This window comes from Branchiostoma floridae, chromosome 19 (assembly GCF_000003815.2).
Source record: "Branchiostoma floridae strain S238N-H82 chromosome 19, Bfl_VNyyK, whole genome shotgun sequence".
Taxonomy (NCBI): Eukaryota; Metazoa; Chordata; class Leptocardii; order Amphioxiformes; family Branchiostomatidae; genus Branchiostoma; species Branchiostoma floridae.
The window spans coordinates 1,813,394-1,831,668 of NC_049997.1; the positions used below are offsets into that span (position 1 = coordinate 1,813,394).

Sequence of the window (18,275 nt, forward strand, 5' to 3'; positions counted from 1 at the left end):
TACGATGAAGTGATTCCCTTTGGGTGTTACATAAGTGAAAGACGGAGGGGTAAAGGGGCAGAAAGTAAATATCCTATCCTTTGTTTCACAAAAATGAATTTATGCCTACCTTCTCGGCCGTTATAGTTATCAACATAATCACTCCACACTAAATATATCTTGGTGGGAATACCACCAACTCTTATTGACTGGCATAAAACATAACAAATACGAGAACGTTTACAAACCAAAATGGAAATCATTTGCACAAATTGTCACGCCTGACATATACAAACATTACACTAATTGTGTATCTGAAAAAAAAAAGCGATTAACTCACCAATTCGGGCGAGGAGCTCGGGGTATTTAAAACTACCCTTCTTCTATTTCTGTCAAGAATGATTCAGCGTTCTGAACGCTGATTGTTGTTTGAAGGGCGCTGATTGGTTGAGAGAACGTTGGTTTAATGCTTAGTTCTGTAACATTGGGTCAAAACAAAATATATAGGCCGTCACGTCCGGCCTAAATTTTTATAATTGCACATCATTAAGATAACAGAAAGGCATCTTTTGCGAGTAAACGCAGAACTCACTTGCAATCCCTTCTCTTTCTAACACGAACTGCTTTGATGTCACATTTGTGTATGAATGGACATTTGTATCAAACACAAGCCTTCTGCAAAAAATTATTACACAACTAGAAAAGCCGGCATGACCAAATTCAGCTATTTTCACTCCACCCTCCTCCTTTATGCAAAAAAAGGACTATTCCAAAATTTGATTTTAAAAAATAAGTCCCATATGAGAATGACTCGGAACTACGGTGCTTTCAGACTAGTACTGTACAGTAATAACACTTTTGTTTCTTGATTACAATACGCACACAGCATGCTAGTGATTCACACACATCTTCAAGTGATGTCCACTGCGAATCTGTTTTCATTTTGGTAACACTAGCATCCCTGTTGTAGTTGTTTGTACAGAATTTGGCAGCTTGGTTCTGTACCCTTTCCAGTTAGTCTTTGTCTTTCTTTGTATACGGATCCCATACTGTTACTGTTACAGCATATTCAAGGTTAGGCCTTATCAGTGACGTGTATGCAAGTGATTTTACCCTGGCTGGGCATGCCCACAAGTTGCGTTTGATCACTCCCAATGTCTGTTTAGCATTGGTTGTTATTATGTTAACATGGACACCCTACATGAACCATGTAGGACAACGTTAAGTATACGCTCTACCAGGCTCCGCGGATCGGTGGTCTAAGTATAGTAGAAATCGGACAGGCCAGGTAGACAGACCTGTTAGACAGCCCAGCTCTTTCATCAAACCCCAGCTTGTGCACATGCCAGTGTCTGTACTGCTCGCTCACTACTAATACACCAGCGTCTACACTGCTCGCGCACTGCTTACGCCAGCGTGTACACTGCTCGCGCACAACACACACCAGTGTCTGCACTGCTCGTGCACTGCTTACATCAGCTTGTGCACTACTCGCGCACAACACACACCAGCGCGTACACTTCTTGCTCACTGCGTACACCAGCTTGTGCACTGCTCGCTCACCGCTCACGACCAGCGTGTTCACTGCTCGCGCACTGCTCACACCAGCGTGTGCAATGCTTTCTCACTGCTTACACCAGTGTGTGCACTGTTATCTCACTGCTTACACCAGCGTGTGCACTACTCGCGCACTGCTTACACCGGCGTGTGCACTGCTCACACACCGCGTACACATGTGTCGCTCTGGTCTTTCGTATGTAGATGACGTTAGATTTAGTGCCTTTCTGTACATAGCCTTAGGATGGACCAACTTCTGTCTGAGGGTGGAGTGGGGTTTGAAGTTGGTAGCAATGTTGAAATTGTTGGAATTGCACGGAGAACGGGCGCGTGGTTGGATGGGGGTGCAATATTATAATACCGGCAGAACGAAACAAGACACTGCCGCTATGTACCTCTATACATCCTCTGTTGTTCCTTCCTTTCCTGTTAGTAATTGCACAAAACAAAAACCTGCGTGAGCATACAAAAAGTAATGGGAAAATGGGCGTATACTATCAAGAATTTTCATTTAATTTTGGTCCGTCACAACCGCTATGACGTAAAACTTTACTGCTGGCGTAGCATTAAAAATGGCGGGAAAATGGCGGCGTACATTCAATTTGACCCATTCAGCCGTAGATCCGGGCGATAATGGAACGGTTCTTCACACTTTTACACGAGTTGTTGGTCACCAAAAGAAATTAAAGACTGCTGTTGAATCATGCTCATCTTGTGCCGTGAGCACGTGTGATTATTATCTACAAATCTTGCGATGAACGTGACAGTGTGTTCGTCCCACGACGAGCTCGCCTGCCCCGAAAATGAACTGAAAACTTTTGGCCTTGTTGTCTTCGACTGCACTGTTATCGAAGCCTTTTTGAAAATGTCTGAAACACGTGGATGTCTGAAGTGTGCATACCTGCTACCAATTACTGTTGCTGCACTAGTGGATCACCGAAAATTTATCGTTTATGTCATTTGCCGGTATAAGTATTACCCATCAAGCATTGCACGATTGCAGCCAGGCAGATGACGTTGACATTCATCCATTTGCGTTCAAATTTCAATACAATCTACACGGTTGTGATGTTTGAAATACCTAGAACGGGCGGCGTTGCCAGCTTTTTTGTCAAGCATTTCTTGTTGCAACATAGGCCAGTCTTAGGTTGAAGGTTTTTCGCCTATGGGGATTTACATGGTTAGGAAGCCCAATGTGAGGTTGTTCGACGCCTCAAAACCTATAGTAGAGTGCAGATACAATTGTCAAGAATTTAGTATGTTGAAGTTGAAGGCACAACCTACAAAATATCTGAATAGTTCGGCGACCTCATACCTCCATGAAATATTTAGAGCTTTTGTAAATTTTATGCAAATGACTTGCACATTTTCATGATATATGCTTGGTGATGTTCATCATTGACTAACATACACAGGAATTATGCAATTTCTACATATACGAATTAAGTCCTCATTTGCATAACATGTATATTATTATGAACATCTTTGCCTAATCTACCCGCATGCCTAAAATGATGTCAACCCGTCATTCCTTTCTGCAGTGGTCTTCTTTGGAATGTCTTTACAAAAATTCCACTGCAGTTCCAAAAATAAATGTTAGGGGCAAATGAAACTTGCCCCATTTTGTCATGACGCTGAAAGCTATCTACCACTAAAATGTCAATACCATATCATGTCTGGGACAAGAGATACATTGAAAAAAATGCTATGATAGGCACAACTTTATACCCGAACAGTTCGGGTATAAAGTTGTGCCTATCATAGCATTTTTTGGGGACGAGAGTTGCATGTTCTCGACCGTGAGAGACTGCCACCCAGCCTTCCGGATGGTCCTGCAGAAAAGCAATGAATCGCTTGAGGGAGCTTTTCTCTCATCAAGTATTGCACGATTCAAGAACAGGAGTGGTACCACACTGTGCACTTCCAGTCATTCACAAACTACCCTATTCACCATTTCATTCTTATTATCATTTGAGTCTGCTTTTAAAAGCGAGGAAAAAGTGGCGTATGTTTGTTTAACTTAGCAGCTTGCTCCGCAACTGCAGAGGCGTTATTGTCACAATCGTTTAATGAGAACAGGGAGACAAATGAACGACGGATTTCCATCTTTAGCAGAGATGTACACAATGAAGTGCAAATTATGCAAATCGGTTTTGCATATTCATGAGAAAAATCTATCTTTATAGCCTTTTCTATTATAAGACTCAAATGAATGTATGAATAACCAAGTATTTATTATACAGATGTGAAACTTATTTGAATAATCAGAATATATATGAGGTCTCCGAACTCTTGTGCTAGTAAAAATTGTCACTAGCACTGTCAGGCATCTCTTAAGATCCGTGAAGCTAATCATGTGTCCGATAATTGATAGTATGTAGGTAATCATCTCAAATCATCTCGATGAAAAATGGAATACTGTTGTGTGTGTGTCTGTGTGTGTGTTCGTGTGTGCGTGTTTGTGTGTCTGTGTGTGTGTGTGTGTTTGTGTTCGTGTGCGTGTGTATCTGTGTGTGTGTGTGTGTTTGTGTGTGTGTGCGTGAGTGTGTGTGTGTTTGTGTGTGTGTGCGTGAGTGTGTGTGTGTTTGTGTGTGTTTGTATGTGTGTGTGTGTTTCTGTGTGTGGTGTGTGTGCGTGTGTTTCTGTGTGTATGTGTGCTTATCTGCGTTTGTATGTATGTGTGTGTGGGGGGGGGTGTTTGTGGGTGTGTTTGTGTGTCGATTTTCGGTCCCTTTGTATGTGACCTTGGTACTGCAGCGGAACTGTTTTTTTTACGTTTTGACCTGGACGTGCTATGGTATTGATGTTTTTGTGGCGGATAGCTTGTGATGTGAGGAAGAATGGTGTAGGTTTCGGCCTCCTACCAGCTTGCTCTTAACCGCGGCGGCTCCTTTGCCAAAATCCTCCGAAAAGAATAACTGAAGAAAGAAAAGACAGATTTACGGAATATTTAGTATATAGTTACCTTAGACAGAGATGTACCTAGTGAAGTGCACATTATGCAACTTAGGATTTAATGTGAATGATTAATGAGAAAAATCTATTTTCCTCATTGAATATGTAGTTTATGGCAGATGGAGCATTAACAGATACTACTTGTGCTAATTTGCATAATCATTGGAATAGTGCCATAACTATTATAACTTGTAATGATTGCACTGTCAGAAAGCTACCTTTAATATGAGACCTAAGACTAAGGTCAGGAAGTATGGCATATAAAATCGCAAACACAAAATTCTTCATTTTTTGTTCTTAAACATATTTTGCTTTGAATTTGACATTGACTTTGGTATTCTTCAACCTAAGTTTTACGAGATTTCATCCATATAGTCGAATCAGCATGACGTTACAGGAAAGAAGATTCTGAAGTTCATCAAAAGGCACCACTCGACCCACTGGCAGCATTTATCATACTGACAAGCTAGTCTGCTTTGATTTTTATTTTTGTTCCAAAAATGCGTACGAAAACGCATGGTATTTGTAACCTACATTTAATAAATGTTTTAAATTCCCCTTGTGAGGTGGACCTGAAATAGTACTGATCAACAAGCTATAAATGACTTGCATGCACAGCATTACCCACTTATCTATTTCTAAGAAGATTTTGGAGACTTCATACCCTCATCGGTCATAAGGAATATTATGCATTAACATCTAGCAAATGGCATGCAGCCATCTGCGCGTGGGTAGAAATGTCATGTACCATGAACATGGTTAAAGGAAAAAGGTTTTTAAAATTTACTTAAAACTCCTCTTACTTATGAGACGCCTTTGGTCCCCTCTGCGTAGGAGAATGTTAAGTGCCAGTCCATCACTTAAGCTTCCCTGTTTTCACACTGAAAACAATATTATTAACAGGAATGTTGTGATACACCAATCCAAAACGACCACAAGAGCCACAAATTGAACAGACCAGTCTGATTCACCACGATACAATAATTTTGACATATGTATATAGCGGAAATCAGCCAAATCTCGGGCGAACCTCGGACGAAGGCCGGCAAAGGCCGGCCGAGTTTCAGGCTGGAAGCCTTCAGACACGAAGAATATATGATCTCACACATCCAAACCAATATCAAAAAAATTAATAGGAAGTACTATGTTGGTGTCCAATTGCCTTTTATTATGAAAGGTACGCAGCATTCTTAGAAAAGTTCATACAGTCTTCTTTATTGTCTTAGGGACTGGTCGATATTTAGCGGGGGGGGGAGCCGGTCGTCTGGGGGGGGGGGGGGTTGGGCCGAGGAAAAAAATGTTGAGGCAGGGGAAGGGCCTAGGAAAAATTTGTTGCTTGGACTATCAGTGAAATTTGTTCGTCAAAATGCCGCAAATGACGTTTCAGAGGGTTAAGATTTCAAAATTTCCCCGGGCCTCAACAAGCTTGAGACGCCTCGCGCCCGAGTTCGGCACCCGGCAAGGCAAAAAAACTTGGTGGCTCCGGCGCCCCACATGCTGAAAATTCGCTCAGTAATATTTTGCTGCCGCGCCTTTGACTCTATCTCTGTTAAACACCGCTACAACGTTGTAAAAATGTCGATGTTACAGTAATATTTACCGTTGTAACGCTGGTATAAAGGTGGGCGGAGAAAATATCAGTCACATTTGTTTACCTTTCTTTTGAAGCGGGCGCGGCAAAGACATGAAGCCGAAGTTCATACCGGACGGGGTAGACTATTCTCAGTGTTCTACTGCATACTGTAATAAGTTCTCGATAAAGTTACCAAAATGCGACGTAAAAATGTACTTCCGGTTTGCAATGCCACCATTCAGTCACGGTGACAAAATTCAGCGCCTTAGAAGGACTTGCATATCTTGCCAACATCTCTGCATCAACACATATCCTCAGATTAGACCTGTCAAGAAGTGAACGACGCGGAAATTATTGCTTCTACTACAACTCTTGAGGGACAAGGACAAGGGGCAGCGGTGGAGTCAGGGCTGACACCGATCGCGAGGAAACGACGTCAGGGCCGCGGTGGCCGGCTCGACTGTCGAGTCCGTCTCAAATCCAAGAAAAATGGCGCAAGAGGCGGCAGTGCTTTCGTCACATCGGAGACGAGTGGTGTGTGACGTGTGTTTACAGTTTGCACCAGGAGAAAAACATCCTTTAACGATTCCTTTGTCAATAGTTTTTAAACTATGAAAATAGGAAGCGTGACTACTGAGAAACGAATCTGAACAAACGTGTCTGATTCGTAATAAATTGCAAATGCATTTTAAATCGTACAAGGTCCGGGTGATTCCGATCGGAGTTTGCAGGCATTGCAAATTAGAATTGTGAATAAAAGTGAATGTTACCGAATAAATAGTATCATAATAGCTCTTTTGTCATGCTTATTCATTTGCCAGTACACCAGTTCAAATGGCCTTTTAATTTACAAATTTTCTTACGCACCTTCAACAAGAAAACTGGCATAATACAGACATAAAGTTAACATGTTGCTGCAACAACGTGTGGGCAAAATGTATGTTTGCATATTGAAATGCATATTTTATTTCAAACCATCGCAATATTCCTACAAGGTCCAGGGCGGACGCCGGTCATTTTTACCGACAAAATGGATATACAAAAAGCGTGGCATTTTCAAAAGATCTCCCAAGTACAAGTCTGCGTTCTAACGCCCGCTGGGAGAGCTAGAGAGAGGCGACTGTGGAAAAATCGTCGTCACTGGTCGGCGCCCCCCTCCCCACTACAGTTTTGATTAGTCACATCGTGCTGACGTGTTGTTGTCATTTTTCTCCGAGTAAACCGTCAGTTATTGCCACCACAGAACCAAGAAAAAGTCCAAAAGGTATGTAAATTAAAAACAGTCTCCGACAGGGCACATGCCGCTCAGACTCTATGAGCTTGTAAAGGGGCGGGGCGCGCGTCGCGAAGCGGCGCAAATCTACTTGAAATCCAGGTACAAAATACTTTTGTGGTGTTGTTTGTATAGAGTGGCATCGATTTATGAATATAAGAATAATAAAGTGGCCTCCATGAAGCATATATTTATGGGCTCCGAGCCATTCAATCTCCCTTTTTTGCTAGGGGTGAGAGATCTGCTTCGCGACTAAAAACGGAAAACCAGTATCATAACTATGGCGTAAAGGACATTTCCAAGCGGGAGCGCATTGATTTATTGGTGTCTTGAATATTTTTCAAATTTGAAAGGAGGGGGGAGGGCCTAGGAAAAATATTTTGACTTGGGGGGAGGGCCTAGGAAAAAATTTTGACCTGGGTGGAGGGCCTAGGAAAAAAAATTTGACCCGACCCTCTGACGAACGGCCCCCACCCCCCCGCTAAATATCGACCAGTACTGACCGAACTGACGACTAAATATGAAAACCCCAAACAAAGGCACGTGTTCAACACGGGTGTCAAATTGATTAGGTGACAGTTAAAATTCTACCGGAGCCCTCCCAAGCTCCCAGTGACACCAGCACTACGCTCGCCCCAAGCAAGCCCAACATGTCAAAAGTCGAACGGAATATCGTCCTGTTATTGCAGGAAGCCCGAACGAGTCTGGCGCGAGGCCGAAGAGTTCGGGCAAACTCCGACCGAAAAAATAGAGTCTAAAACTCGCCCGAGTACTGGCCACAAGAGCAATGTCCGGTCGAGCTACAGGCAACCCATTGACGAGCTCTCCGAGGTCAGCACTCGCCGCCGAGGCCTCGCTGAAATTAAGCGCAGCTGCAAGTGCCCCGCAAACGCCGACCGAGCTGCAAAAATTCGATCGAAGTCCGCATAATCGCCAAAACGCCGGTCATACTCCGGCCGAAAATGCCCATTTGAAGCTCGGAAACAACTCGGCCGAGCTATGTGGTAACGGCCGCCAACCATTGGACTACGCAAGCTACCTTTATGATATTGGCTGTTTGCTGTCTCCTCTGTGCCATTCATTTATTGATGAATAACACAAATTAATACCTACTAAGATCCCAGAGACACACACAGATATACAACATAAACCGACACGATCATACACACCACAAAAACACACACATATAAACACAAATATCCCACAAGCACACACACAGACACATGCAAGCATATACCACACACAATTTCTTATGATTGAATGATATAACATTATCACGTTAAGGGTTCCCATGACCGTCAAATCGAGTCCAGATATGTTTCATAATGGTTAGAATTCTTCGGCAACAATCTCGACACATTGTCTTCCAAATGGCGGACGAAGGGCACTGAGGAATGTGAACAGTATGGGTGTCGAGAGTTCTGTTTTCAGTGCTTCCGGTTAAATTTGACTTTGACTAAGATTGTTTAAACAAAAACACATGCTTCAAACTTAACTCATCTCCCCCTATATAATGGAACGATCGAATGAGTCAGTTATTGTAATATCTGACCACCTGAAATTCATTATTTACCACTTGTGACACTGCAAGTGTTACGCCATCTATCTACATGATAGTAGGTAATAGAACACTTGAGTTGTGCCTACAGTTTCTGGGTGCGATCTCGAACGTTTTGAACGACCCTAGAATTAGGTACATGGTGATACACGGTGTAAAACGGCCAGAGTGACATCTGTGTAGCCTCTGGTATCTAGGTGACGTACAATAGTTTTACGCATTCCCCGCTAGAAAAAAAATTCAGTAGACTAACAGCTAACTACACAGTATCCAGCTAAGAAGCGAGCAACATCTCCAAGTAAACCATCAAACCGTCCTACAGCAAATAAAAACGTCAAGAACGAAAGACAACTCTCCCTAGCTCTACATCTCTAACATTTCAAAGCGAGGGCTTGTCAGTTGAAAGCATTTGTCCGTCCGGAACCATCCATCATTTGCTACAAAAGATGTTGGAACAAAACAGCTACTGTTTCCTTGCATGCTGGCGTGCGTGGTCACAACAAAAAGTGGAATAGGATAAGTCGCCTCTTTTATTATTTATCAAAGCAGTTAGGTTGACGAGATCGTTACGTGTAACGAAGCGGAATATTGGTCAGGGTGTTGGGAGAACGATCGGTGAGCGTACAGATCACATACGCAAATTTTTCGTCAGCTGAGAGAATCACCCAGGTTATTTGTGACATGTCTGTTGAAAACAGTTGAGTTCTACCAACTTACGCAATAGTGAAGTGAGCACGTAAGCTGTACGTAGTTGCTATCATGCACAATGCACTGTCCCTATTCAACACAAACGTACTACTGCTGGCCTTCCATTCAGAAGATGAAACGAAGCTCCCTCCCCGAGCTGTGTGTAAGCAATTAAATATGGATAAATGATAACGGTTAACTCTATCGTTGACATTATGATGATGATGAATTTATATCAAATTTTGCTAAGATGCAAATTGAAAAAATAAAACTATTGAAAAACGATTTCACATGTGATATGTGTCTACTGCTAATGTTCAAATCTAACTTGATAAGGTTTATTTTTTCTTTTTGTTTTAGTAGAAGACGAAGGATCCTGCTTGTGATGCATGGGTTCTGTGATCTGACCAGGGGTGTAGTTTTTGTTTTGTCTATAAAAATAGCGAAACTAGAATCCAATTTAGTAGCTTCTTCGTGTACCTATTTTTCCCTTATCTTTGAAGGACATGTCATGTAATGTTCTACATGTCCGTTAGCTTCACAATAATCTCCAAGCAGATCCTACGGTGCCATAAGATAGTATCAAAGCTGGCCAATGAATATAGCCGGACAAAGGGAGTCAAACGGGCACCCGGCACGAGATTAGCTTCCCAACGCCAATGTTTCAGTTGCAAAAAAAAAAAACAAGTGACCGTTGGTAACATACTCTGTGCCCTAATTATGGTTTATGTCGGATGTGATGTTTTCTGTGGTGTATGACTTGATGTTTATATCACATACGGAACACATCACATCAACTTATACCAAACACTTACTTAAAAGCTAACATACGTACCACTGCCAAATTTAAAACACAGTCCTGTACGCATTAACAGCAAAAGCAGCGTCTCAATCGAACGGCACCAAATGAAAACAACCACACAGCTTCACAATGGATACCTGAGACGCACGCCATTTTAAAAAGTGGGGCAGTGACGGCTGTGGACAGCTGACGACACGACATACACATAACCCCATATCTGCTTGGAGATAAGTAATTGCCAAACCCCATCGCCTATAGGCCAGCTGTTCCACAATACCAGGGAAATAGCGGTGATCTCAAATCATTACATATGACTATCAACCGCGCAAAATGATAACAGTATGCTGTGGCAAACCAACCTCAATACTGGAAACGCAAAGCCCGAACGAGATGGCATATTCCGACGAAGACAACATCTGCTTGACGATATTCAATTACCACAAGGCTTAATGCGCGATCATACCGAAGACCTGAACCACTATACCGGATGGCGTGGGGGTGAAAACTGAAATCATTACATCCATGATAAAAACAGCTACGGCGCAAAAAAAAGAATGTGCATCGTTTCGCAACAAAATTGATCAGCTTGTGTATTAATTTTCAAGAAATACATGAGATGGTATATGTCGCGTGGCAGTCTTGATTTACTCAAAGAAGGGACACATGTGTAGTAACGTTAAGTGTTGTTTCCAACTTGGTAAGTGATACTACCATACAATTGTCACTTTGTGCATTTCTTTAATACAGGAGTGAAATACCTTTGAGCTCATAGTGATACCATGTTTTGCCACATATCATTACCTCCATGAAATGTCATGGAGGTTATATTTTCAATAGCGTTTGTGTGTCGGTGTGTCTGTCATCAAGATAACTCAAGAACGGCCAAATAGATTGGTTTCATACTTGGTGTGTTGGTAGGCTGTAACAAAGGCTGAAAATAGTGAGATTTGGGGCTACCTAGCGGCTTCCCTTGGTACTGCAGTGCAATTTCTGGTTTTGCTATCTCGTGTTCTGAACAACCTATGGTCACGATTTTAAGGTAATAGATAGCTCTAAGATTAAGGAATAAGTGACATAAGTTTGGGGCCCCTAGCGACCAGGTTGGGGATAGCAGGGGTATTTTTGTCAAAAACTTCTGAAGCGGATAACTCATGAAGGGAACAACGGATTTTCCTGATTTTTGGTATGTAGGTACCTTAGGCAATGTTGTACAAAATAAAATAATAACTATGCAAAATTAGAGTTCATTTGCATAATTAATGAGAATATTCTATCATAGCAGTTTTTTCAATGTATCTCGGATCACCGGATATGCCAACGATCTTGACATTTGGGTGGTAGACAGCTTTCAGCGTCATGACAAAGTGGGGCAAGTTTCAGCCCCCTAACTAATCTTGGAACTGCAGGGGCATTTTTGTCAAGATATTCCAAATAGGATAACTGCAGAAAGGAACGATGGATTGCCATCATTTTAGGTATGCAGGTAGCTTAGACAAAGATGTTCATAATGATATACAGTTTATGCAAATGATGACTTTATTTGCATAATGAATGAGGAAACTGTTTGAATACACCATTTCAATAACTGGTCTTCAATAAATGTAACACATGTAAATTATGATGGAAGACACATAAACAGATACCAAATATGCAAATGAGGAACTAATCTGCATAATATTTGCAACAATAGCAAAACCGCCTAATGATTAATGATGGGAATTTTATACTTGTGACATGTGTACGTTAGTCAATGATGAACATCACCATGCATAAATCATGTTAATTTGTAAGTCATTTGCATAAAATTTACAACAACTCTAAATATTTCATGCAGGTCACCGAACTCTAGTTATGACATGTTTTTCCTACCCATCTTGGTTTTTTCGCTCCCTATCATTCAATTTCGAGTCTGCAGAGGATATCATCCACAAAATGTACTTCATATAGCCAGAAGTATTCTGTACATGGTTCTTAAACATACAGGGCGTTCTTGTATACGATTGTAGTGATGTCAATCGGAAAGGCACATTTCATTCAATGGTTCCGAACGAGTGCCCATACAGACCAGGCGGTTTGGTGAAACATTTGGTGGAGCATGCTGTGTATCTGTATAGTCGGTATTCGGCTATTTGACGAATTAAACACGCAAGTTTCACGGGCACGCGATGCGGTAACAGCTGGCTATATCACACAACTACCTGTCACAACTAACCTGCACATCTAACCGTTCTAACGGTCGATAATGAGGACGCTCAAGTACATGTTGGTGACGAAGTTCCATCCTAGTTCTACAATAGCTCTATGAAAATATGAACTTTTAAACAGATCAATTCAACTTGGTAGCTCTAGTACATGAGGATATGACTATTTCTGTTTTTTTCTGAACTGATATTAGGTATTCAGTACACATAGTTGGTAGTAATTTTGTGTACCGTGCATGGTCTGCACACTCAAAACTGTCTATAGATTTGCGTGCCTTAAAGTAATATATCAACCGAAAGGGTCATACGGCGGATGGAGCCGCCCTCATCAGCAGAGGTGTCGTTTTAAGGAAAGCCACATATTGAGCAAATAACCCACATCACTTATATAATTCACGACACCGATGAAAGTAAGGGTCGATGTTAGTGAAACAAACCGTACACAATCTGTTCTTTCGCAGGTTGTACATGTATGTGATTTGCCAACTGGCGAAGTATGGCTCTGAGAACTTAACAGGTTACGCAAACAAACAAACGCAAACACATAACGCTAAATAAATTCACGTCAGCGCATCGAACGAATATGACAAAACTTTGGATGCAACGGAACGACATGGGATGCAAATGAAAATGCTATTTAGACAGTCAGGATATGCTATAGAAGCCAAATCATATGTACGGTGATTCATTCATTCTTTGCCAGCTGGTGAAAGCCGACGATTCCAGGCAGATATAGCATATTTCACTCCATCTTCCCACTCCGATGGTCCTGGACTGTTTCAAAACCCCTGTGGAAAACATCTGCACAAAAGCGAAATAATCCTATACCTATATTTGAAATATCAAGGCAATGTATAGAGTGAGGTATAGAGTGAATATAAGAATTCGGGTCTCCAAAGTACTATGAGAGATATGCGTTTAAACCGCAGCTTTACACTTTACTTCAGAATTAGAGGGCATTTGACAAATCTAACTTAATATACCTTAAGGACACTTTACCACTGAATCGGACGTGAAGACTGTAAATACACATTTTCGTCTCTTAATTGTTTGCTTTCATTTTTTTGGGTTATTTTAATTACGCCTTATCGTTTGGTTTAGCGCACTGTATCCAGTTTTGAACAGTTTTCCATTTCATGCCCGTCGGGGCCCAATATTTGAATTTTTCTGTAACCAAGTCTATCTGTTTGTTTGTTTGTTTGTTTGTTTTATTTTTGTATGTGTGTTACACCGGATGGGAGATTAATAATTCCTGGGAACACAACAATCTTGCTCAGGTTTTTAAACGTCCTTACATAGTAAAGTTATTCTGACGGCACGCACCCCTTTTCTGCGTAATCTAGACTTAGCTGACACTCAGCACTTTAGAGAATGTCCTCCATAATCTTCTCATCCGGTATCAGACATCAGGATGGAAGCCTGTCCTCTCAGCACTTCCTGTCGGCTCCGGAGAGATTAGAGCAGAAAGTTTTTCTTACTTTCAACAGACCAAAATGGCTCGAGATAGACAGATATCACGGCTTTCACACAAGGGACTGCTTAACGAGAGGCACATTCTGCCTGGTCTTCCGGGCTGAAATTACACGTCAGGTTTATGTCTATTTGTAATTAAGGAATGAATGAAACCAAAGTGGAACATCTTCGTGGGCCATGCTTCCCGGACGGCCACAGAGGTCGAGTGATACGTGAGGTGTGATTAAAAAGGTTTCAGCACTCTGATGTTTGAATAGTAATGGCCATCTGTATGGAGATATCTTTCTTGAAATTTTAATTACATGAACATGGCAAAACTAAAAAAGTACAGACAAAAACGATAGAAAAATGAACTGGAGATTTAAAAAATAGTCAGCGACGTTTGATCCATTCTGAACACCAGTTATAAATCATATACGATATAGACGATATACGACTAAACATGTACTTTAATGTAAACACATAAATTAGAAATGACAAGAATCATACTAGATTTGCGCCAACGTAATAAAAGAGTTGTATATTTTCACAATATATGTTATAGAAATGTATATCTAACCGAACCGCGAACCTAAAACATACATCACTAATAACTTACTATCGTCCCTATCACAATGATGGTCTGAGCTTGATTTTCACTGTGTTTTTTCACAAATCCCTAAAGTTCCCCTGAGTAGGCAGAGTCACAGGGTTATCGTGCTGTCCTATCGTTTTCACCACAGAAAGAAGTACTCCTGTCTTATCGTCAGAAGCTGCAGCAGATAGCGAGGCTGTCCCACGCGCTCGTTAGTGCAGTCTTCACGATGATATTTTATGTTTGGCATAGCGGACGAACACTGCTTCCTCTCAATAGGCGGCTAACAACACGGACGATGCGTTACTAACTGTAGTTAACAGGAGAATAAAGAAAGTACTTCTTTCCGACAAAGCTGGCTGCATATCGTCGTTACACTCCTTCTGTGCCATTCTTCATTACACTAACAATCTCTTAGCCAATTATGTTACCAAATCCGTAAAAATGGTTTGCAATGAAATTTGTATGAAAATGTCGGTTTTTAAGTAATTGATAGCAAGGTGTTGAAGCGTTGATACTGAGATGTGACTCCTCATGAAGCAATGGGTGACAGGAAGACAAAGGGAAGTTGTTTGTGAAGCGAAGCCATGGCGAGACTGTCAGGCGATCCTGCCATATGTATGATGGTTCCGGGTGTCTCAAGGGGTCTACTGAAGGCTGGAAATGCCATGCGCCTGCCACATGCGATTACTATCTGCCGGGTATCTTATAGTTACTCCCACCAAAAATAGTCAGATTGGTCCAGGGACTGGTCCATCCGGCAGTTTTCTTTGATAGCGCAACAGGTGGATACTTGGACCAGTCGTAAGGCAGGGCGCATGCTTTGGGATCGTGGAGGACTTTTTTTTAGAAAATTCACGATTTATCGTATATTTTTGCAGCAGTGCATGCAGAATGATAGTTTACTTGGGCATTGCGTTCAGACGTTAAAGTGTGAAAAAAACAGGAATATCATAAGAAAATATTTACCGCATCAAATTTCTGTGTCCTCTACACCTGCGTGACCTCATAATTCGCTCGACAATCTTTGTCCCATTCATTGAGCTCTAGCTGTATGTTTCGTGCATGTACAGCCTATAGTAAGCTTTTTGGTACATCAATTATTAAAGCCTTAATAATCTAATTGGAAGAGAAGGCAGGAGTGGCTGGGCGTATTTATCTGCGTTTTCTATAGTGAATGTCAGTTAAGTGTGATTCTAGACTTGAGTTTGGAAAAAACAGCTGTCGATAATTCAGTACATAATTCCCCGAATAAAGGCAGCTAAATGACGTCATATGAAATATGCAAGGAAGTTGATGATGAACACTTGCTGAGCATGCATCCAGAACATTCGGAAATTTCTGTCGTCGTCGGCAAATTTGCGGCCGGGAAGGACAACAGAGCGCATGCTCTATTGTTACTGTTAAGCCTGTCACGACAGAGTGCCAAACGTATAAAGGTTGTGCATGGTGGTCGGTCATTTACACAGCCTTGTCTTTTTCGAGTGGTATTGGACGTCTTTTAAACCCAGTTAAGGTTAGGACAAATGTCCTAGTACGGAGGCATTCCACCCGAGAGAAGTAAGATGGCACGGGGGAATACAGATCGACTCGAGGGCCGACAGCCACGCACCTGTTACCGAGGAGCCTGTGGGCATCCCAACCAGCGAGCTTAATTCGGTAACGAGTCGGGCTTACTTCATGGGAGACAAGAGGGAAGTGGGGGACACGATTGGCATTCCTGAGCCCGGCCCCGGGGGCAGGCGACGAGAGGCATGCTCCACACGATAGGCAGCTGCCAGGAAACGGCGCCCGTGCAGCTGGAGAATTAACCAATATCGTGAACCATCGGATCTCAGTGTTCGTGCTAGCACCATGGATGTATGTGTACACAGTTGGTGAAAACATATCATCCGAAATGGAGAGAGCTTACATGTTTCGACCCTTCACTCGGGAAACACTACTGGAGATCGAGCGTAGGATTGTAGAGGAGAAACAGCACGACGATGCTCTTCTCTCCCCGCCTGGCTCCCCGGCTCACGGGCACAGCTCAGCAGGCTCCCCCAGCCACCACAGTGTCGCCGACCGCGATGCTCGGCCAGCAAGGGACGCCCCTGACTCCGAGTTGGAAGCGGGGCGCTCTTTGCCAACTTCACTTGGAAGATTCCCCAGGAAGTTGTATGGGAGACCTGTCGAAGATGTCGACCCGTACTACCTTAACAAGAAGGTGAGTCCGTGTATCTATTTTGTCAGCATCTGTTTAGGCCTACGTCACATTTCAAAACCGGGCCAGGCTAAACAAGACCCGTAGGTCACAAGCTGTTCCCTAGCCGGCTCATACTCCTCTGGCCGGCTTACTTCTCTATTTGTTCCATTTCTATGGTTTTCCCAGCGACCTATAGGAGTCTGGTAGAGACTAAAACAAGACACAAAGATAATAGCCGTGGGCATTGTTTGTGTATATTTTTACGTATACATTTCTATTGTTCGTTTCCACAAACAACCCGACCGGGTCCCGGTTGGAAATGTGACGTTAGCCTAACACGTTCCCAGAAGAATTCATGTTTCAAGCAGAATTGGCACAAACTCAAGTTCGCACCCAAATATTTTGTGCCTGTACGCACGAGCAATGTTACATGGTTATTGGTTTGTCAGAAAATCACGATATCTTCGCCGGATTAGTTTCCATAGGTTGAGTACAGGATGACGAATGAAACTTTATGGGAAGGAAATACGATGTGTGACCGAAAAGTCATGTTTGTCTGAAAGACGTCGAAGGCCAAGGCGCATATCAGTATCATCCTTTTTTTTAATTTGACGTCGGCTTGGTGTAAATAACTCATGCACCATGCCAGGCAGCTTCGTGCAAACGTAATCTATCTTTTGCCATCCAGGTGGTCCGTAAGTCAGACTTAATTAGGGAACACGAGTGCTCGTAAAACATGCATCAGGGACACTTTGATACGTCGTTCTCAATATATTTATGCCCCGTGAGTCAAGCTGGTGAATGACTGATAATTTGACAATAAAGATACAAGATTTCTGGAAAGTTTGACAAAAAATCCCCAGACCGTGGGGAGGTCAGTTTTGTAATGTTTCAAGCAGAGCGGAGTGACCCAATTTTAATGAGCTTAGAATACCCCAATACGCACGAAATCACATTTTTGTAGCCATGCAGGTAATGTAGACCAATAAATCATTCAGATAATAGGACAAGGCAGCACTAAAATAACAAAAATTTAAGGCGAGGACTGTGGTCGCGCCAATAGATAGATGATAATACGTATAGAAGAGATCTGAGCAAGCTGTCGCCTTGCTCTACTGTTTTGGTTTCTCCTGAACTAACCGCCGCAGGAGTATTTATGTTAATGCCAGATTTTAGCTTTAATCTCGAAATCAAATACAAAGAGCGCTTCGAACTCGGCGAGCGAGACTGCTTACGTTTTTGGGTAAGATATGTAAGCGATCAAATGCCTAACTTTTTTAAATTAAAATATTCCATGATCTATTCCTTAGGCACGTCAAGCATTGTGACACTCAATACATTTTTGGATGGTGACCTTTTTAATATTGAAAGCTTTGTATTGATCGTGTATTTGATGATACGACAGGCAATAAACAAACCAGCCTTCAAACATTAGATATACTGAGGTTAGCTCTGGGG

General features: G+C 42.2%; 1 protein-coding gene across 3 annotated transcripts in view; it reads left to right on the forward strand.

Annotated features, from left to right (window-relative positions):
* Positions 1–15,996: 15,996 nt before the first annotated feature.
* The window catches only part of LOC118406397 (sodium channel protein type 4 subunit alpha B-like), a 77,937-nt gene continuing 75,658 nt past the window's right edge, over positions 15,997–18,275 (forward strand). For all 3 annotated transcript variants that reach the window (XM_035806436.1, XM_035806437.1, XM_035806438.1), the window contains exon 1: positions 15,997–16,838. In XM_035806436.1, coding sequence (XP_035662329.1) covers positions 16,491–16,838 — 348 coding nt within the window. In that variant the 5' untranslated portion in view covers positions 15,997–16,490. The remainder of the gene's footprint in view (positions 16,839–18,275) is intronic.